This window comes from Chiloscyllium plagiosum, chromosome 15, assembly GCF_004010195.1.
Source record: "Chiloscyllium plagiosum isolate BGI_BamShark_2017 chromosome 15, ASM401019v2, whole genome shotgun sequence".
Taxonomy (NCBI): Eukaryota; Metazoa; Chordata; class Chondrichthyes; order Orectolobiformes; family Hemiscylliidae; genus Chiloscyllium; species Chiloscyllium plagiosum.
The window spans coordinates 29636578-29659454 of NC_057724.1; the positions used below are offsets into that span (position 1 = coordinate 29636578).

The 22877-nt window shown below is 39.1% G+C and overlaps 1 protein-coding gene across 3 annotated transcripts in view; it reads left to right on the forward strand.

Moving 5' to 3' along the window:
- LOC122557188 (calnexin-like) overlaps positions 1–22877 on the forward strand; it is a 33706-nt gene that overhangs the window by 7416 nt on the left and 3413 nt on the right. For all 3 annotated transcript variants that reach the window (XM_043704595.1, XM_043704594.1, XM_043704593.1), the window contains exons 4-14: positions 5177–5229; positions 6963–7104; positions 9890–9971; positions 13761–13953; positions 14854–15043; positions 16132–16245; positions 16707–16860; positions 18457–18672; positions 19320–19439; positions 20142–20241; positions 21688–21785. In XM_043704595.1, coding sequence (XP_043560530.1) covers positions 5177–5229; positions 6963–7104; positions 9890–9971; positions 13761–13953; positions 14854–15043; positions 16132–16245; positions 16707–16860; positions 18457–18672; positions 19320–19439; positions 20142–20241; positions 21688–21785 — 1462 coding nt within the window. The remainder of the gene's footprint in view (positions 1–5176; positions 5230–6962; positions 7105–9889; positions 9972–13760; positions 13954–14853; positions 15044–16131; positions 16246–16706; positions 16861–18456; positions 18673–19319; positions 19440–20141; positions 20242–21687; positions 21786–22877) is intronic.

The following is a 22877-nucleotide window of genomic DNA, read 5'->3' on the forward strand; positions in this document are numbered from 1 at the left end:
AGAGGATGTGGTGGAGGCTGGTACAATTGCAACATTTAACAGGCATTTGGATGGGTATATGAATAGGAAGGGTTTGGAGGGATATGGGCCAGGTGCTGGCAGGTGGGACTAGATTGGTTTGGGATATCTGATTGGCATGGACGGGTTGGACCGAAGGGTCTGTTTCCATGCTGTACATCTCTATGACTCTAAAACAGTACAATACAGGTACAGACTGTTCAGCCTACCATGAAACAGGACACCTATCTAAACTAAAAACTTTGTGCTTCGACATGGTCTACATACCTCTATTCCCTGCCTGTTTATGATTCTGTTAAACGTTGCTATTGTATCTGTTTCTCCACCTCCTCTGGCAGTGCATTCCAGGCAATTACCAACCTCTGTTTTTTTTAAAAAAATCTCCTTTTAACGTTTTCTCCCTTTTGTTTGGTTAAACCTATGTCCCCTAGTAATTGATATTTCAATCCAAGGAAAAAGATTCTGACTATCCATTCAATCAATGCTTCTCATAATTTGTAAACTTCTATCAGGTCACTCCTCAGACTCCGGTATTCAAGTGCAAATAAACCAAGTTTGTTCAATCTCTCCTGGTTAGTAACCCCCAAACCAGGCAACATCCTAGTAAACCTTTTCTGTACCCTCTCCAAAGCCTCTCCTGTCTTCCGACAACCAGAACTCTATGCAATATTCCAAATGCAGCCTAATTGAAGTACTATACAGCTACAACAGGACCTGCCAATTTTTATACTCTATGCCTCAACCAATGTAGACAAGCATGCTATATGATTTCTTGACCACCTTATCCAGTTGTGTTGCCATGTTCATGGAACTGTGGACCTGTACACTGAGATCCCTGTATCTAAGAGTCCTGCATTACACTTCTGAAATGCATCACCCTCATGTTTGTCTGAATTAACTGCCATCTGCCAGTTCTCTGGCCAAGTCTCCAGTCTATCTATATTCTGCTGTATCCTCCAGCAATCCTTCTCACTATTACAAATGACACAAAGACTGGGGGAATTGTGAATTTACAAATCAGACCACCTATATTCTGATCCAAATCATATATATATGTATAAAGTCCCAACACTGATTCCTATAGAACATCACTTGTCACAAATCTCCAGTCAGAAAAACATTCTTCACCACTGCTCTGTCTTCTATGACCAAGCCAGTTCTGTGTCCATCTTATCAGCTCATCACAGATCCCATGTAACTTCACCTTCTGTATCAGGCTGACATGAGGGACTGTCAAAGGCCTTGCTAAGATCTAAATAGACAACATCCACTGCCCTGCCCTTGTCAATCATCTTTGTCATTTCCTCAAAAAACACAATCAAGTTTGTGAGAATGACCTTTCCTCCATAGAGCCATGCTGCATATCACTAAAAAGTTTGTTTTTACAGATGTGAGTAATCTTGTCCCTAATAATCTTCTCCAGTTATTTCCCTGCCACTGACCAGATTTATTAGCCTGTAATTTCCCAGATTATCCCTGTTGCCCTTCTTAAACAAAACATTAGCTATTCTCCAGTCCTCTCGGACCCTAGTGATTAAAGAGGATGAAATATTTCATACAAGGCCTAGCAATTTTCTCACTTTCCTCCCTCAGTTTTCTGGCATAGATCCCATTAGTTCTGTCTACCATAATGCTTTACAAAACATCCAACACCATCACTTTTTTTTTATATCGACATGCCCTAGAATATTAATATACCCTTCTCCATTCACTATGTCCTTTTCCTTTGTCAATATGACCTCGTTCATTTCCTCTGGCTCCATGCATAAATTCCTTTGTTTAACTTTGAATGGACTTTACCCTTTTCCTAGCTACCCTCTCGTTCCTTATAAACGCCTTGATTTTCCTTTATCCTGTTTTTCAAGTAAATTTCATGTCCCCTTTGAGCTCTCCTAATCCTTGTTTAAAGTGCTCTCCTGCTTCCTTTATATCCTTTTGAGGGCTGTGTTTGTTTTCAGTTTCCTAAGCCTTATGTATAACTCCTTTTCCTTTTTGACAAAGCTCCCATTTTCTCTTGTCGTCCAAGATACCCGAACCTTGTCATCCTAATCCTTCAATTCATAGGAGGATGCTGGTCCTGAACTCTAATCTACTAGCCTTTGAAAGATTCCCACATGACAGATGTTATTTACCCTCAGACAGTTGCCCCCAATCTATATTCCTCAGTTCCTGCCTAATATTGTTATAATTAGCCTTCCCCAATTTAGTACTTCCACCCAAGGCCAATCTTATTTTATCCATAAGTAAAACTTACGGAATTATGGTCACTATTTCTGAAATGATTCCACACTGAACCTTGATCGCCTGACCAAGCTCATTCCCCGGAACCAGGACGACTATGGCCCTTCCCTAATTGGAGTATTTACATTTTCTTCAAGGAACCCTCCAGGGTATACCTCTCAAATTCAGTACCCCCTATCCAAGCCCCTGGCACTAAGGGAGACAGAGTCAATATAGGGAAGTTAAAATCACCCACTGCAACAACCTTGTTTTTTACATTTTCCCATAATTTGCCCACATATCTGTTTCTTTATGTCCTGCTGACCGCTGGGATGCCTGTAGTATAACCCATCAGTGATTGCACCTCTTACTATTTCTGAGCTCTATCCCGTATGGTCTTGCTGGATGAGCTCTCCAGGATATCCTCCCTCAATACAGCTATGATATTCTCCCTAATAAGTAACGCAACTCCCTTACCTCTTTTACATCCCCCTCTATCTTATCTGAAACGTCCTAATCCTGGAACATTAAACTGCCATTCTTGCCAGTTGTTTCCCGATGTGACCTGCTTCATATGTTTTTGTCTGAAGACTGTATTCTCTGCTGTTGGCTGAGATAGATCATCCAGTTGACAGTTTTAATTTTTGCTTTCTCTTCAATGATGTTGTGAATTCCATCATTGTTGAGGAGAGGGATATTTGTGGAGTGTTCTCAGATTGTTTAATTGTCCTCCTCCATTCTGATTAATTGTGGCAGTGTATGTTGTTCATAGCAGAAACAGTATGCCATATATTCTATCTAGCACATGTAATCTTGTGTTGTAGCTCCACTGGATTGATCACCTAGCTGGATGGTAATGATAAAGTGAGGAATATGTTGGGCTATGGGGTTACCAGAGAAAACTGAATTATGATCAGTAACGGGAACTGTTTTCCCCCCCTATCCAACCTAGAATTGTTGTGATGCTCCTATTGATCTGGCTGAGAACAGCTAATTCAGTGCAATCAAGCATCAAATCTTGGACTTTTGGTCTGTGGCACCTCAATAAAATAAATAACAGCTATCAAAAGAATCATACAATTTACTGGATGTTGTAACAGTCAATAGATGTTTGCTGACTAGATCTAGGAAAAATTAGTATTTTCTTAAACATTTTCTTTTACAATTTCTACCACAATCAAACAGCTCTGATTTTGTTAGTCTTTTACAAATTTATTGGATTGTTTGCCTCTGCTGCAGACTCATCCTTTTAACTGGTAAATAATGTGAAAGGTGGAATGGCTTGTGAATGACTCATTACAAGATTGAATCATGGTGGGCTGCTTAACTGCATAAAATGGTGGAACTATACTGCCAATGGAAATTAGAGCAGGAATAGGCCTTTTGACTCCCCAAACTGCCTCTTCCATTCAACAGGATCATGGCTGATCTGACACTCTTCAAATCCAGTTTCCTGCCTTTTCCCCATAACCCTTGATTCTCCTATCAATGAAGAGTCAACCAAAAATCTTAGCGTTAAATATACAAAAGGATTCTGCCCCACAGCGCTTTGTGGCAAAGACTCAACCATCTGAGAAAAGGAATTCCTCCACATTTCAGTCTTAGATTGGTGCCCATTAATTCTGAGACTATGCCTCTGGTCCTAGACACTTCCAAGGGGAAAGATGCTCTCACCATTTATCCTGTGAAGCCCCTTAAGAATCCTACATGTTTCAATTAGACCACCTCTCATTCTTCTAAATTCCAGTGAATAGAGTCCTAATCTGTTTAACCCTTGCACAGAAGACAATCCCTCCATATCAGGGATCACCCTAGTGAACCTTCCCTGAACTGGCTCCAATAACATAATATCTTTGCTTAACTAACAGGACCAAAACTGTTCACAGTACTTGAGATGTGATCTCACTAACACCTTGCACAGTTGTAATAAGACTTCCCTGCTCCAACTCTCTCTTGAAAAAAGGGCCAACGTTCCATTAGCCTCCTGATCACCTGCTGCATCTGTGTGATGGGTTTTGTTTGGTGCACAAGTACCCCACATCACTGTGTGTTGCAGCTTTCTGCAGTTTTTCCCAGTTTAAATAATACTGGTCATCTGTTCTCCATTCCAAAATGATCAACTTCACATTTTCCCACTTTATAGTCCATTTGGTAGGTTAAGTGAATGAGTAAAAAGCTCTCAATATCTCTGTAAAGTGTTTGTATCCCTTTTGCAACCTGCCTTTCCACCTATTTTTGTGTGGCATGCAAAGTACAGTATATTTGCTTCCTACTTCCAAGTCATTAATATATATTATAAACAGTTGCAGTTGCACAGGAACACCACTGGTTATAAGTTTCACTGAGCTGAAAATAACCTCTTATCCTCACTTGCTGTTTTCTGCCCATTTGCCAATACCTTCAACACCATGGGGTCTTATGAGTTAACCTTTTGTGAGGTACTTTGTCGAATGCCTTCTGGAATTCCAAATGCAATACATCTGGTTCCCCCTTATTCCACCCTGGTTGTGACTTTTGGGAAAAAAGATACTATTTCCCTTTTGTGAAGCCATGCTGAGTCTGCTTAATTAGATTATGTACTGCTGTTGCTTGTTTAATAGGAGGAAAAAAGGTTTACACAATGTAAATTTATAAATGGAAAGATTCCAATTTGGACTTTGAAATAGGGAATAGATTCTGACAGAAGACTATACCTGATTTTAAAAACTGGGTAGGTTAGCAGATCAGCAACTAGTGCTACACACTTCAGAGGTTAAACAGTGAAAGTTAGGGGCTATTTTAGTATTCTGCTTATCACTGTCTGGGTCAGTATTTATTGCTATCCATCGTTGCCCTTGAGAAGGTGGCATTGTTCTAGTCCATGTTCTGCCAGTAGAGACTGTATGGATAGTATAGGTTGTCATATAACAGCTGAAATATTCTGCATTCTTTTCTTCAGATGGGTGAGGTCCGAAGCAAAAAAGGTCGACACTAATGAGAGCAAATATAATGGTAAGATGTATCTTTCCCTGTGAAACGTAAATAGAATTTAGAAAATAGGATCCAGAGTAGGCTGTTTGACCCTGCTTTGCCATTCAGCACGATCTTGATTGATCATCTAATTTAGTGCCCTGATCCCACTTTCTCCCCATACCCTTTGATCCCTTTAACCCGAAGAATTATATCTAACTGCTTTTTGAAAACATTTTAATGTTTTGGCCTCCACCTCTTTCTGTGGTAGAGAATTCCACAAGCTCACCAGCTGAGTGAAGAAATTTCTCCCCTTCTTTGTTCAAAATGGCCTACCCCATATCCCTAAACTAGCAGCCTGGTAAGTATTTGTTATACACCCTCCACAGCCAGGACCTTCCTGATTGCTTTTGAACTGAGTGACTCTCGAGACCATTTCATAAGGTGGTTAAGAATGTGGAGTCACACACGTAGGCCAGACCAGGTAAGGATGAAAGATTTTCTCCCCTAAAAGGTAGTAATGATTCAGGTGGGTTTTAATGACAATCAACAGTGATTACTCAGTTGTCCTTAGATTGGCTTTTAATTCCAATCGCAATGAATTCAAACTTCATTCTGCTGTAGTGAGATTTGAATCAATCTCCCTAGAGCATTAACCAGTGACATTCCCAATGTGCTGTCACCTCCCCACTAATGTATATTCGGTCATTATTTAAGCTATTCCTTTGGCTTAGTGATTCATCTTTCTATGTTGAAATATTCTGACCAGGTCAGCAATTGAAGCTGAATTAAATTTAGTTACCTGTTTGTTGTCCTTCCTCAGTATGTCATAATTTGAACCTGAACTTCACTTTCTGTTGACAACCAAACAAGAGGTCACGCTCTAAACTTTCTTGAGAATTTCTTAGATTTTCTTCTTTTCTACTGCAAGTTTTAATTTTCTTTTCAGTACAGTACCAGAGGTCCCAGTAACCTTTTCAGCTATTTTCCATGTCTGAGCCTAAACTATTCATTTATACATACTGTTCGCAAATGCAAGTCTTTGACTATTAATGTGTCATCCAGAACTGCTGTCTTGGCAGTTTTTGACAGTGATAGTTCATTGCCTTCTGCTCTGAGGCAAGTTAAACAGGCTTCCTACTCTACCTTTTAACTAGGTAAAGAATCAAAACCATGCTGCTCTTATTATGAACACATTATGACCATTTAGCCGACCAGTTCAACAAATGATGATTTTAGGCATTTGTTTGATCATGACTGGTATTAATGATTATCCAGATCCTGTCTTCACTTACTTGGACCAGACTGAGTTATTGTATGGCACAGCGTATGCATGACGCAAAAGTGAGGACTGCAGATGCTGGAGATTAGAATCAGGAGTGTGGTGCTAGAAAAGCAGAGCCAGTCAGGCAGCATCTGAGGAGCAGGAAAATTGATGTTTCGGGCAAAAGCTTTTCATCAGAGTGTGCATGACACCACTAAATGGTGTACTTTTGTAAATACTATACATTGTGAGATACTGTTTAAAATGGATCCCTGAATAACTCTGGGATATTGTGCTTATGCTGAAAATGTGTCGCTGGAAAAGCGCAGCATCCAAGGAGTAGGAGAATCGACGTTTCGGGCATGAGCCCTTCTTCAGGAATCCTATTGTGCTTATGGTACAGTATGCAATACTGTTTCAGTACTGGGTGTTATACATTTTATATTGAATGGCTCAGTGTTTATAATAGTGAGTTCTCAAAGTAGTGGCTGTTTGTGTTTGTGAATTCTAGGAATATGGGCTGTAGAAGAATCTTATGATCAGAAAGTGCCAGGAAACAAAGGATTGGTGTTGAAATCCCAGGCCAAACATCATGCCATTGCTGCCTACTTCCAGACACCCTTCCATTTCAAAGACTTGCCCCTAATTGTGCAGTGAGTATTGAGTTTTCATTCCAAGCCTGGCTTATAATTTGTCATTTAAGTGCATCAGATGAATGAACAGGACCACTACTCAGGTATTTAACTGTGAAGTACAACTGTATGGTCACTAACTGTCTTCCAGTCCCTTGCCCAAGTTTTAAATAATAAATGATGAAATTTCCATCAAACAAAACTATTTTTTTCTCCAAAGGTTAGTTTGCCTTCAGAAAGCAATATACTGCGGATTCTCAAAATCTGAAAGAAAAATGCTCCAGAAACTCAGCATGTCTGATAGCATCTGTAAAGAGACAAACCGGTTTAACATTGAGTATGCTGCATATAGATTCTATGAGAGCTGCTGAGTTTCTCCAGTACGTAATGTTTTTATTACTCTTTGGAAAGATTAGTACTTGAATGTTCAGCATTTGGACCTGCATAAACATGAGTTTCCTATTGCAGTGAAAAAGTGATCAAGGAAGAAAGTTTAAACGTTTGTATTAGAGTTTTGTTCCTGAAGACCACATTGCAAACAGACAACTGAAATAAAGCACTGTTTTGGCATTATATAACTAGGACTTTAAATCCACATAAACCTGGGAAGTTAATCAGCCTTGCGCCTAATTGATATATCAGTTTTTAGCATTTTGTGTCAGATACAGGGTAGTCATGAGGTTAAATGTGGTAACATATGGCTTCCACATCTGAAGCACCACTTAGTCTATAAGCACTGTCCATTTGTGAAACTTTGCATGCTATTGCAAGTTTGCAATAGAGGTGTGTAGTTATTTTCAGATTGTTCTTCTGGTTTCATAAGTCATGGTTGCATTCCCCACCTAAAATGTAGGTCAATCTTTATTTGTGAGTCAAAACATTATTTGAACAGCCTGCTGACGCATTGCTTCAGACCTCACACTGTGCCCAATCCTGTCCTAGGCAACATCCATGCATGAGCACTTTCTAGCAGGGATGATGATAACAATCAAGAGATTGAGGTATGTCAAATGTCCCTCTTAAATCTATAAATACTGAGGGTAGTTGTTGTCATTCCCTCCCCTCCACCCACCCCAGGATCAGGTAACTTGCTGTTCCTTTTGATTTTTGAGATGTTGTTTGATGTGATGATGCATTGATTAATGCACTCCTATATTACAGGGCATAATTACAAAGTGTGCTGCAGACCCCAACACAAGCATAGTAAACCAGTAACAAAGATGGTAATAGTAAGGAAGATATTAACAAATGTGGTAGATTCAGTTTAAGGTATAAAGAAGGGAGAGAAGCAATATAAAGTAAATAGCACAATTTTAAAAAGGGTGTAGGTAAGCCAGGGAATCTCTGTATAAATGTCTTGAACATTTGCAAAATAGTTTAGGATGACTATTAAGATGACCTATAGAATCCTTTGCTTTATAATGTTATGAACAAGGCAGGAGGAGTACATCATCACTCAGTCTCACTATTCATGGATCGCAACATTAAGTAAAAATACTTTTTCCATTTTATGTCTCAACTATGACAGATTTAAAGAATAAGACCTATCAACCAGATTTCTTAACACAATCATGAATTTACTATCAAAAGTCATTCAATGAAGATGTAACAATTGCTTAACCTACAGTCAGTAACTTGGAAACATAAATGCTTAGCCTTTTAAATGTTCCCAAACACACGCATTCAAGTGCACACCATGTCTTTAGGAAAATGGGGGGGGGGGGCGGATAAAATAGATTTCTCCACAGAAATTAGATTTCTGAAAAGAGAAAATAATTAATGGTCTCTTTTTGTGAGCTAAAGGATAAATCATAGAATATTCCAGAGCCTGTTGCTGTTATGTTCTTGTACACATGGTCAATTCACAGAACTTGCACCATTGTCTGTAAAGTCTTGCAAACATTCTTATTCAGAAAATGTAACTGAATGAATGAGAAAAAACAGTCATCTCTTCATGCCAGTCACTGTATAAGAAAAACCCCAGCAGGGGTTCACGGCAAAGTAAGTGGTTATCAGCATTCATGTAATTTACAGGAAGCCATGCTTAACAGAGGCAGTCAAGGAAAATGTCCAATCCAAAATTAAGTCATACAAAGGGACATGTACTAATGTGATCTTGTTGAATGATAGGCAGCATTGAGGGACCAAATGGCCAATTTATGCTCCTATTTCTCATAATCTTGTGAAGATTTGGTGAGCAGAAGACAAGATTTAAGGTAATTGGCAAAGAACCAAAGGCAAGATATCAGAACATTTAGTTATGCTCTAGAATGCACTGCATGACAGAGTGATCAAAGCAGATTCAGTAGTAACTTTCCAAAGAGAATTCGATACATGCTTGAGCGGTTAAAACAAATTGCTGGATTATGGGAAGCGAGAAGGTGGGACTTGTTGGGTACTTCTGAAGTGAGGGACCAAATAACCACCTGTTTACTGGATCATCATATGGATACTTTCTCACCAGTTATTGGTAATATTCAGTTTTGTGGACATGTATCCTCGCACCTTTCCAAAGTTAGTTACAGTATCAGGGACTGGAGGTTGATCACTTGATGTCTCCCTGTGGGGAAAAAAAATTATAGGGAGTTTCATTACTAGCTTCTTTTTCATATAGCTCCTAACAAGGTAGAAATTGATAGAAATCTATCAGAAAACTCCTTAGGCCTATCCTCTTAGCCAGTGAATGGAGTTTTAATGAGTAGAAACTGGAGAACAAGCAGAGGAATATTATTAAATTTTTTTTTTAAAGGTAGAGGCATCGCTGCAGTTAGATGTACCAGTCTCCAATTCTTATTCTTTCCTGCAGGTACGAGGTACATTTCCAGAATGAAATAGAGTGTGGGGGTGCATACTTGAAGCTTCTCTCTGAAGATGATCAACTCGATCTGGTAAGTTATACTGTTGAAAAGCTCAACATCCTTTTTGCGCATGCTGTAGTGCGAAACATGTCTTTACTGAATGCAACTGGGTGTTGATTGGAAAACAGCATCTGCATTAAGTATTTCTTTACTTGTCTGATGTATCTCTAGCTGTAATGTTTCAATGGATCGTTTTCTCTACATAAGAGTATCACGTAGTGCAAGTTATTGTGCTGGCAGTGGTTGTAGCACAAGTGGAAGTAACTTAGTATCCCAGAGTCCTTTGGTGTAAATAGCACCAGTGTTGTAGCTATATTGGAACAGCTTGGCTAAGGCTCAGTTAGTTCTGGTATAGAAGCCTTTAGCATTATAGTTATGATGCTGTTAGAGCCCATAACCTTGGCTGTTTTAGTGGGCTCAGCAATTTCTCTGTCATGTGGAGTGAATCAAAGTGGTTGAAGACTGGCATCTATGATGTTGGAGACCTCAATGGGGGAGACCAAATGGAACATCTCGTCAACAAAAGGTTGTGAATAATGTACTGAAGCAATCTCGCAGTGCAATAACAATTCATCTGATAAAACCAAAGTTTATCAAACTTAATGGTTACTGTTTTCCAGACTGTTAGCCAATAAGTCCAGGAAATTTGGGGTTGTAGCATTTGGTTATTCGTCATTCTTGAATTGTTACTTGATAATTACTTTGATTTCAGATTGCATTGGTATGTCTCTACCCATCAACCCCAAACTCGATCTAAACTGTTATGTCGAATTACAACTGTGCTACATGGGATACATTCAGAACATTTCTAAGAACTCAAAACTGGGATTTATGAATTGAAGAATTGTACATCTCCACAATCTAACTTCATTACCCAGCATATCCCTTTTTGCCATTACCTTCAAACCAAAGGATCAACCTTGGTTCAATGGTGGGGACGGCTTCATGATAAACAGTGGAACAATGTCTATAGATAGAGCTAAATGATCCCACAACCAACCGTTCAGATCAAAACTCTGTAGTCTTGTTACATTCAGCGATAACTGATGGTGAACAAATAAACAACTAATGAGAGCTCCAGAAGATTCCTTGTATTCAATGATAGGAGACTCAGCATGTAATGACCAAAAACAAGATTGAAATCTCAGCCAGAATTATCAAGTAAATATTCTATCTTAATCTCCTCCTGAGGTCTTCAAGTTTTTTTCTTAATTCATTCTTCAATGAGGGCATTGCTGGTTGGGCTAGCGTTTACTGCTGCTCCCAAGTTGCCCAAACAGCTATTAAAATTCAACCACATTGCTATGAATTTGGAAACATATGTCGGCCAGAATAGGTAAGGATGGCAGTCTCCTTCCATAAAGAGCAGGTGGGATTTTCTAATAAAAACAACTATAGATTAATGGTCATCATTAGACTCATAAATTCCACATTTTTACTTAATTCAAATTCCACTATCTGCCATGGCAGGGTTTGAACCGTGGTTCTCTGGATTAATAGTTCAGTGATAATGGCACTAGGCCATAATTTCTCCAACTTCACAGATGGCAATCTTCAACCAGTTTGATTCACATCACATGATATCAGCATGTTACTGGGTACACTAGATAAGGCTATAGGCTCCGATAATATTAAAGCTGTAATGCTTATAGACTTGTGTTGCAGAACTAGCTGTACCCTGGGCCAAGTTAATCCTGCACCGTTACAAACTGACATTTACCCAACAAAGTGAGGGTGGGGTGGGGGGAAGCTGTCTGCTAATGGAAGAGTTGTGAATGAGACAGGAGGGTGCATTGCCTCTACAGTCCCACTAATCCAAAGGCTGCAGCATAAAATTAACATACTTTCTGGTCAGCAAGGTTACCAATTAAATATCTATATCAGGTTTTAAACAAAAAGCCCTACCAAACAAGTTTCTTAACTGCTAGAATTATGAGTTTATTATCAAAACAAAATTATTCAAAGAAGATACAATAATTAGTTAATATACATAGTCAGTAAAATAAAGTATAAATGCTTATCCCTCGAAATATCTCTCTCAAACACATTCTTTAGGAAAAGAGGGCAAATAAGCAGATTTCTTGCAGAGATTGGTTTCCTGAAAAAAAAAGACACTTTGGCAGATAGGTATTTCTGAAGGCAGAAGGATAACTGATAGAATGTTCTGGAAACTGGTGTTATGCCAAGTGTCACTAATTACACAAGGTTGTCTGTGAATTCTTGCAGACACAGCTTACTCAGGAAATGCAATCTTGAGGTGTTTTTACAATCACTATTTCAAAAGAACAAATAGATTTCATCTTGAACTGACTAAAGGGTTTCATTTTTGGAAATGAGGGGTCAGCTAGTCATGTTCAGAGCAAAGTTTCCTCCAACTCAGCTGCTATCTTTTTACATGGTTTTCCTCCAAGTTAACTAGATAAAATAAGAATGTCTCTAAGCCAGAAAAAAGGGTCTCCAGCAGTCATCACCAGTCATCTAGGAAGTCTTGTTAATGTAAATCTCCACTTTCCACAGTATACTTTCAATTTCCCCTTTTTAAAGAAACCCTTCCAACAATGTCTACAAAAATTAAAATAAATTCCTTTTTTCACAATCCTTCGAAACTGAAGTTCCTTCAAGGATATTAAATCTAAGGTCCTTTTGTAATAGAAGTGATACCTAACAGAAAGAAGATGGCTGACGGTACTGCAGATAATCATCTCAGTCCCAGGACATTGCTGCAAGAGTTCCTCAGCATGATGTTCTAGTTCCAGCCATGGTCCGGTGCTTGATCAATACCCTTCCCTCCATTGTTTGACCTGAAGTGGGATGTTTGCATTGTTCTATTCACAACTCCCCAGATACTGAAACAGCCATGCTTGCATGCAGCGAAGCCAGGACAACATTCAGGATTCAGTTGACAAACCATATTTATGCTACATAATTGCCACATGATCTAACCATCTTCCTCAATGTGCAATTGCATTATTATTTCTGCAAGTCACACAGCATACATCTTAGAATTGCCATTCTGCAGAAACCTAACTGTTCCGCCATTATAAAGATAGTACTTACTAGAACATATTAGAGGCTGAGCATTCTACAGTGAATAACTCATCATCTGACCCCTCAAAGTCTTTTCACCATGCATCACGCACATTCAAGATAGTGATGAAATTATACCACATTTATTTGAATGAATGTGGCTTCAATAACACCCCAAGCTCAACACTATACAGGACAAATATTGATGGGCACCCCAAATGCCACTTTCAGCATTCAGTCCCTTCACTGCCAGGATGCAGAGGCTAAGACGATGCACTGTAAAAGCTGCCAAAGCTCTTGCACATGTTTGCTTGGTTTTCCTCTGTTACGTTACAGCACGACGTAGAAATGCATCACCTAACAATGCTGTTAGGTACTTGCAACACAGGAGGCAGCAGTTCAAAGAGGCTGCTCACTTCCATTCTCAAAGGCAATTACGTATTGCCAAAACAGCTCACATTTATTACCTATGCTCACATTCCATGAACAAATGAAAAATAGATGGTTAGTGTCAGTTCCACAGTGTCAATAGTTATCATTATTCTCAGATTACATCAATGGATGATTGTTAATACAGACCTCTAGCAATATTTAGTGTTTCCAGTTATTCTAGACTGTGAATCATTGCCATTGATTTTCATACATCTATAAGGAGCAGATGGATACCAGCTTGATATTGAGTCAGGAGCACAGTTAAAATAGTTTGAATAGGTTCTGCACATGGTGACACAATCTGGATGATTTGAATGATACTTTTCTCTTTTTATATAAGTTCTAATGTTGTTTTTACAGAGCAAGTTCTTTGACAAAACCCCTTATACTATCATGTTTGGACCAGACAAGTGCGGACAGGACTATAAATTGCACTTCATCTTCAGACATAGGGATCCAGTGACGGGTGCATATGAAGAGAAACATTCCAGGAAACCAGAAGTGGACCTCCAGAGTTACTTCACTGATAAAAGACCTCACCTGTATACATTGAGTAACAAAACTCTCAATCTTTCTAGAGTATTCAGAAATAGGTCCCACAAGATGGCTGACAGTCTTTAAGTGGGTATCCTCAATGGGTTAGGATTAGAGTGAAACTTGCAGGCTTCATTTGTGAGATAGTAATAGTACATTAAAGAACAATCGAACAAGCAAATCCACCAATCCAAACACGTTTGAATATAGCAATTGAATAATCTAACAACTGTCTATTAGATAACATGGTGAAAATAATAAACTGTTCAGTAATATTAAAATGTGTGTTGGGCAATCTGCAGAACCAACCTTCTTGCATTAGATTACATTATAGCTGCCAACGTCTAGCTACATTGATTTATTTTTAACTGGGTTAATTATTATACTTTAGTAACTTCAAATATCATTAGCATAATATTTAAAGTTACTAAAGTATAATAATTAACCCAGTTAAAGGGGGAAGCAATGGCCTAGTGATATTATCTCTGGACTGTTAATCTAGAGAGCCTGAATGTTGTGGGGACCCGGGTTTAAATCCCATCATGGCAGATGGTGGGATTAAGAGTCGTCATCTAATGATGACCATGAATCCATTGTCAATTGTTGGAAAAACCCATTTGATTCACTAATGTCCTTTATGGAAGGAAACTGCCATCCTTATCTGGTGGCTTACATGTGACTCCAGACCCACAGCAATGTGGTTGACTCCTAACTACCTTCAATTAGGTGGGCAATAAATGACAGCATAGCCAGCAATGCCCTCATCTTCTGACTGAATTTTTTATAATTATACTGTTTAATTGTTGTACTTGATATTATTTTCTCTCTTTGACTTATTCTCTCTTATCTGATCTCTCTCTCTCTCTCTCTCTCTCTCTCTCTCTCTCCATCCAATAACAATTTAAAATTATTGGTTTAGTTGTGAGACCTGATAACAGTTTTGAGATGCTAATAGATGAGAGCAGTGTGAGCAGAGGAAGCCTCCTGCATGATGTAACTCCCCCTGTCAATCCTCCCAAAGAGATCGATGATCCAAATCATCAAAAGCCTGAAGACTGGGATGACAGGCGTCAGATACCTGACCCAGATTCCGTGAAACCCCATGACTGGTGAGAATTAAGCAAGATCAGGTTTGGTGAAAATGTTTGTTTGCACTTACTGTAGTCTGTTTACACCAAAACAGTTGTGGCACCTTTTATTAGAATTTACTGTGAATTCAAAGTCAACAAGCTAACCCTAGTAGCAGAGACCACAAATGGATTTCAGTCCTCTTATGATAACAACAATTGAATTATGACCTACCTCTCTCAAACTATAGTGATCGTCAGGAAGTAGGACTCCCTTCCATCAACAGTCAAGGGTACTAGTGAATTGACATCACAATCCTTTATACTTGAGACCACTATGAGTAGAGAGAAAATATGAGCCCAAGACCATCAGGAAATTCAGAGATCCTCTACTCTGAAACATAGAGACATTCTTGTCTCAATGCCATACACCAGTATGGAATACAGAAACAACAGGGGGCATCAGTCAAATACACTAACATACCTCTTCCTAACAATAGAGTCCTGCAGCACACTCAAAGGGTTACCCTCCACCAATATTAAGACTATAAGTGAATAGACATGACCAACGGAGAAAATAGAGAGATCATGTACCAATAATAGAGATCTCAAGTAAATAGAGAAACTACCTCTTCCGACACTAAAGACCATAATTGAATACAGAAACATCCCTCCGTAGTACAATTTTCAAATTACTGTTTGCAGTTTTTGCTATCATTAGTAGAGTCCCAGACAAACAGCTCGATAATCTTGCTGGTCTTAACTGGAATGTAGTCAATTCAGAGACAGATTCCTGATGAGAATCCAGAAACTCTTGCTTCAAGTCCTTGTTATATTGGGAACAAACCAAAAGGAACTCAGCTGTGAACCTCCTTTAGTTACACACCTTACCAGTATTGAAGTTGGATGTCAACTTTGGAAAGAAAGTTAATGAGGAAGAAAAGTATGCACTGTTGACTATCTTCCTGTTCAACTAAGTTCAGACTCCCATCTGGGTCCTTGGGTCTGTGTAAACCTGGAGTAATTATTGTTGGTTGTATTTCATTTATAGTCTCCTGTGTTTGAATGAAGATATATCAGATATTCATATGTACAGATGCTAAAGGATGTTGTCCTATTCTCCATGCCAGGGATGAGGATGCTCCTCCCTATATTCCAGATTCTACAGTCATGAAACCAGATAACTGGCTAGATGAGGAGCCAGAGTATATTCCAGATCCTAAATCAATAAAACCTCCAGACTGGTAAGTTATAACTTACTTCAGACAGCCTCAGAGACTAGTTAGTGATTTTATAGTTGCACGAAAGGTCAGTGTACACCTGTCCTTCAAGTGTATGATATTTGGTACCATCTTTCAGATATTCTTTCTTAAACCACACCTTCACTGTTACATTCTCTGATGCACCTAATTACTCACTGGAACATTCTTTCATATATTCCATGTGTCTCATTGTGATACTGTTTAATCTACCTCACAAAACTCATTGATGTAACCTTCACTCCTCACTGAAAGGGTGCATGTTAAGTTATACTAACCCATGCATGCCTGATCTGAGTCCTTGATGATGATACCACATTCTTCACCTTGAACAAAAATTATTTGCAATACATAAAAGTTTAAAATTAAAAATAATTCAAAATAACGTACCCAAAGTTCAGTCTGGAATTGTTTTAATATCAGTATTACATTATTGTATTTTACAGGGATATTAATATGGATGGTGAATGGGAAGAACCCAAAATCCCAAACCCAAAGTGTAAGACTGCTGGCTGTGGAACCTGGAAACCTCCCATGATCCCTAACCCTGCCTACAAAGGCAAATGGAAAGTACCAATGATTGACAATCCCAAATACAAGGTAAATTTAATTGTTGTAATCTTTCTTACATATGTGATATTTAAATATCCCTTGTAATTCTCAGGATGGCTTCTTGGCAAATATATCATGTGATGTGTGAAATTTCAGAACATCTTTAGTGAATTTCTGAGTCTCTGGAGAGTTAGCTGATCTCAACTTATCATTGAAACAGAAAGAACTGCGGATGCTGTAAATCAGAAACAAAAACAGAAATTGCTGGAAAAGCTCAGCAGGTCTGGCAGCATCTGAGGAAGGGTCACCGAACTTGAAACGTTAAATCTGATTTCTCTGCACAGATGCTGCCAGACCTGCTGAGTTTTTTTTCAGCAATTTCTGTTTTTGTTTCAGCTCAGCATAAGGTTTGATGTATAGTCTTTGTGCTCATGGATTAGATAAATTAAAACTATTGCAATTATTGTTCCGATCCACCAAGTTGTGCATGTATAGGACTTCAGGTTTGATCAAGATATCTTACACTGTTCAATTACTGGGAGACATTTCACTGGTGCACACACGAGGAGCAAATTTTTGGATTTGATACTGAAGAACATCCAGTCCCTCAGAATCAAACCGCAGCAAGTATCAGAAGTGTTTTCACATGAGGAAGTGGAAATTTGACAGACATAAATTGCAGCAAACTTTGTTTTAACCAGCACCTTAAGAACCCCCCCCTCAATAAACCAACAAACATTATAAAACTGAAAAACTGGAAGTTTATTGTATTGCAATCTCCATAATATCTGAGTCGTCAGTTGAGGGTGCGAGTGAGAAGGCACTCTACCAGTAAGTATTATTTAAGTGATATATGTTGTAAATAAAGTGTAATAGTGATGCATCACATTTCTAATACTTATTGTGTTTTTACACTGATTATGTCAACGTCTTGATTAACTGGTACACGCCTGGTCCCATAGGTCCTATTTTATACAGTTAATAAAAAGTTTGCTGTACTTTGCAGGGAGATGGATTTAGCTGTGTACTAAGTTGTACCATAGGATGGCTGCAGTTTCTAATCTTAAAATAATTTGAAATTGTGTAAAACACAGCTTTGTTTAATTCTTAAATATTTTGCTGTTAAGCATGGATTGTGATAAGCAGGTCACTTAAATTACTCAATACCAGACATTTCTACATTTCTTGCACTCTCCCTGATTCACAAGACTACTTACTTCGATTTAAATTATTTGATTGGCCTGTCTGACAAGCACTAAAAGTAATTGCCGAATAACTGCATGCTTGTAACTTGGTGATTGTAGTTACATGTGATAGAAAAAGTTAACCATCTTGATTTTTAAAATATATTTCTATAACAAATTCCTCTCTGCAACATCCTTTCTTCTATAATAACCTGTATAACATTCTGATTTTCACACCCTCCATTCTGAACCTCAACTATTTATTACATAGAACAGTGGAATTAATTCACTTTTTGTTTCTCATTAACTTAGTCTTCTAAATGACATTCAGTTTTATTTGTTGTAGCTTGTAGCCTCTTCATAGCACATGCATCTCTCTGTCTCTCTCCCACTATGTAACATAATTCAGAAATCTAATTATCAACCTTGAGTAACAGTTTTTCCAATTTCATTCCAAAAGGGAGTCTGGAAACCTCGCAAGATTCTGAATCCAAATTATTTTGAGAATACAAAGCCATTCCGTATGACTTCAATTGCTGCAGTTGGGCTTGAGCTATGGTCTCTGACCCCGAACATAATGTTTGACAATTTTATTATATCGTCTGATGAGAGAGTTGTCAAGCAGTGGGCGGAAGACACATGGGCACGAACAAAGGCAATCTACGATGCAGACGGAGTAAGTTGATTTGATGGCTATGTGCATGTAACCATGTGGGAGAAATCTTGTTCCATGCTGCTTCAAGATTACATCAAAGAATGACAAGTCCTGCAAATAATGAAGCCTAGCCTGTCAGTGTCTGAGGTACTACAGCTCTTCTGTAATTAGCAGCAGGAATTTGCTCTGGCTTAGTCTCTACTGCTTTACTGAGGTTGCCATATAGAAGGTTATGATTGACATCAGAACGTAGAGGTGAAAACTCTAAATGCTGCAGTTATGAGAATGGACCTCCCCACTGGAAAATTTATGTTACTTTCAGTGAGAGCTGCAATTCTGACCTTTTGGGCCATTACTTGTCCAGTGAAGCCATTCCCAGCCTGCATTTCATCATTTGCATAGGTGGCAATCCAACCAAAATCCCACTCTCCATCCGAGATGAAGCCCAGATCTCAGGGAAATGCAGTAAGATGGATTCATTAGGCTGGGTAAGAGTTGTGCTACATTCAAAATCTAGCTTGAGAGATTCCCCCTGCCCCCCAACTTGCATGCCTGTATGTAACTAGTGTTTATTGTGATTTGCGCAGTGTAAGTTTGTGACTGAGACAGAGCGTGTGCTTCTTTTATCAGTAACTGAATTAATTGCTACTGTATCCTTTTGTCCACAGCCTGGTTTGATCATGCGGATGTTTTTGGCAGCAGACAAGCGCCCTTGGCTCTGGGGAGTCTACGTGTTCACTGTTGCTCTGCCAGTTATTTTATTCATAAGCTTCTATTGGCCAAATAAGGTATGTCTGTTTAAGAATTATGTGCATTTCCTACTAGAGGATTGGTGTGTTGGATACTCTGCTTTTCTTAGACTAACCAGTCGTCAATTGGTAAAAATCTGAATTTTTATTAAGCAGTGACAGTTACATCCAGGTTGCTGAGAATAAACATCTAACTGCGTTAATTCTAAGTTCAGCTTATGTTTTTAAACATTAAGATGCTGATAGCTTTATCTTAATTACGTTTTGTTTTCAAGCCTTTTCATCACTAAACCAATTACAACATGACATTCTATCAGTAAGTCACTTGACTTGAACCCTTGCAACACCGGTTGGTGGTAGCTTGTGTACATGTTTAGATACGCTGTTCAATATTGTCTGTCATGTAACCCTATTAGCAGCAGAAATAAATGTAACTATTATGAGATTAATTCACTCCGATATGCTGTTTTCTTATTTTTAATTGTTATACGACATTGGCTGAATCACACTGTTTTCTTACATCCTCATAGGTGTAAGAGTTAACTAATATGAAAATAAGCCCTCTATTTGGCAACTTTTCTGTATGCTGTTGTCCTGTGATGCTGCTTCTATCCCATACATTCATGTACTATAACTCTCTCGCTCTATCTTCATGTATCTCCTGCTCCATCTTATAGCATCCTGTTGTAACATTTTATTTTGTCATGTTGTATTGTCATATGCTATCATTTGTTCTCCCAGCGATTTGGGCCCCCTGATGATTATTATTACAAGAAGACAGATGATGTGCAGCTCAATGATGAAGAAAAAATAACAACAGAAGCACAGCCTCAAGAGTCAGGTAAGCCAAACAGCAGCAATAATAATGGTGAGAGTACTTACAAGTTTCCCTACTTCTCAGGTGAATTTTGGCTGATTTTCCCACACATTAACTACCTCATAATAGGGTTGGTTGTCTCAGCATCACTTTACCATTGATGCAGTGGTTCTGTTTTTAAAAGGGCCTATGGCTCGTTGTATAAATTGTCAGTTAATAGAGCTATTTTAAAAAAATATAGGCTGTTTTGGTTTGGAATTAGCCATCAGGTTTCATTGGTGATGGAAATTAGCAGGCCTGCTGAAAGTAAATGTCTAATCATTTCTGTGGGTCCTACAGTCAGGTCTGTTTGTAGGTGGCGGAAATGGCAGAGGATCCCACCACCAGAGAGATATTTCCCTCCCCACCCCACCTGTGTTTCAGAAAGACCATTCCCTCCATGACTCCCATGTCAGATCCATGGCCCCCACGAACCCACCCTCCCCTCCCGACACCTTCCTCTGCCGTCGCAGGAAGTGCAAAACCTTCACCTTCACCTCCGCCCAAGGCCCCAAAGGATCCTTCCACATCCGATAGAAATTTACCTATACTTCCACACACGTCATCTACTGCATCCTTTGCACCTGGTGTGGTCTGGGGAGACAGAATACCAACTTACAGATCATTTCAGAGAACATCTCTGGAATACCCGCACCAACCAATCCCACCGCCCTGTAGCCGAACTTTAACTCCCACTCTGCCAAGGACATTGCAGGTCGTGGGCCGCCTCCATCGCCATCGCCAAAGCCTAACCACCCAAAACCTGGAGGAAGAATTCATCTTCTATCTTGGGACACTTCACCCACACAGGATCAATGTGGACTGCACCAGTTTCCCCATTCGCATCCCCCACCCCCACCTTATCCTAAACCCAACCTCCCAACTCGGCACCGCCCTCTTAAATGGTCCTACCTGTTAATCTTCCTTCCAATCTATCTGCTCCACCCTCCTCTCCGACCTATCACTTTTATCCCCACCTTCATCTACCTTTCGCATTCCCCCCAGCCCCACAACCATCCCATTTATCTCTCAGCTCCCTTGGCCCAGGAGCCTCATTTTCTGATGAAGGACTTATGCCTAAAACATCAACTGCCCTTCTCCTTGGATGCTGCCTGACTGGCTGCGCTTTTCCAGCACCGCAATTAATTTGAGAGAACAATTCAGTCTGGGGCTTTTCTGCTTCATAGTCCCACTGGATAACAAGTATGTATCTGCCAGTGAAGCTCAGCTTTTAAAAAAAATCCAATTTGTTGATGGAGAATATTTATTGAAAATGTTAGGAATTAATGGCTCCATGCTAAATTGACTGAAAATGGATTCCTGTTTAAAATAAAAAATCAACTGCTGGTCCACTTTATGGACAGCCCATTCAACAGGTGGCAGCTCTAGCTTGAAAATTACTCGTTAATAAATAATTATCCATAATTACAGATCTCCATGATCAACAAGGAAATGCAGCTAAAAGCAATGACAGGATCAAAGGAAGTATCCTGTTAAAAACAAAAGACGACTTGGAGACTTCTTCACAGGTTGGAGATTTTAGCATTTTTCACTATCTTAAATGGGATAGATGTTTTTACTTTGTTCAAAAAATGTTTGAAAATTTAAAGCAAGAACTTGTGTTACCCATAATATTTTCCAATATGTGATTAGTTTTAAAATAAAATTTTCCAATTCTGGATTAATGCTGGTATAATCTGACCAGTAGCCAGAGAAAGATTTTTCTCTAGATGATTTCAAAAAATCGGGAAAGAGGAAGAGTAATCAATCATTCCACAATCAATTGCACTGCATTCAGGAAATGTATTATGGGAACATCTAGCAAATCTAGACAAACAGTATTCCTAAGGCTCAGAATGCGCGCGCGCACGCACACACACACAAGTTCACTTCTGATAGCCAGAAAAGACACCTGACAAAATTCAAACACTGGCAATGGAGAAAGGTTGTCCCCATAAATAGAAAGGACAAAAGAAATCTGAGACGTTACTACTTTATTAGCAGCAAACACTGGAGAGCAACTGCCTTTAATCAGGGGAACATATGGGAAAGTTGCTGTGTGTGTTGGGTTGCTGTTGATAAGATCTGACATTGGTCAGAGTGCATTGTTACAGTAAACTTATAAACAGCTCGGCACTAGATAATCATTTTGACAGATAATGGCCAAAGAATAAATGGTGGTAAAGACAAGCCAGGGAACTATACACTGGTGAGCCTGACCTCAGTGATGGGCAAGTTGTTGGAGGGAATCCTCAGGCACAGGATGTACATGTATTTGGAAAGGCAAGGACTGATTAGGGACAGTCAGCATGGCTTTGTGCATGGGAAATCATGTGTCTCAAACTTGATTAATTTTTTTGAAGAAGTAACAAAGAGGATTGATGAGGGCAGAGCAATAGATGTGATCTATATGAACTTCAATAAGGCGTTCAACAAGGTTCCCCATGGGAGACTGATTTGCAAGGTTAGATCTCATGGAATACAGGGAGAACTAGCCATTTGAATACAGAACTGGCTCAAAGGTAGAAGACAAAGGGTGATGGTGGAGGGTTGTTTTTCAGATTGGAGGCCTGTGACCAGTGGAGTGCCACAAGGATTGGTGCTGGGTCCTCTACTTTTTG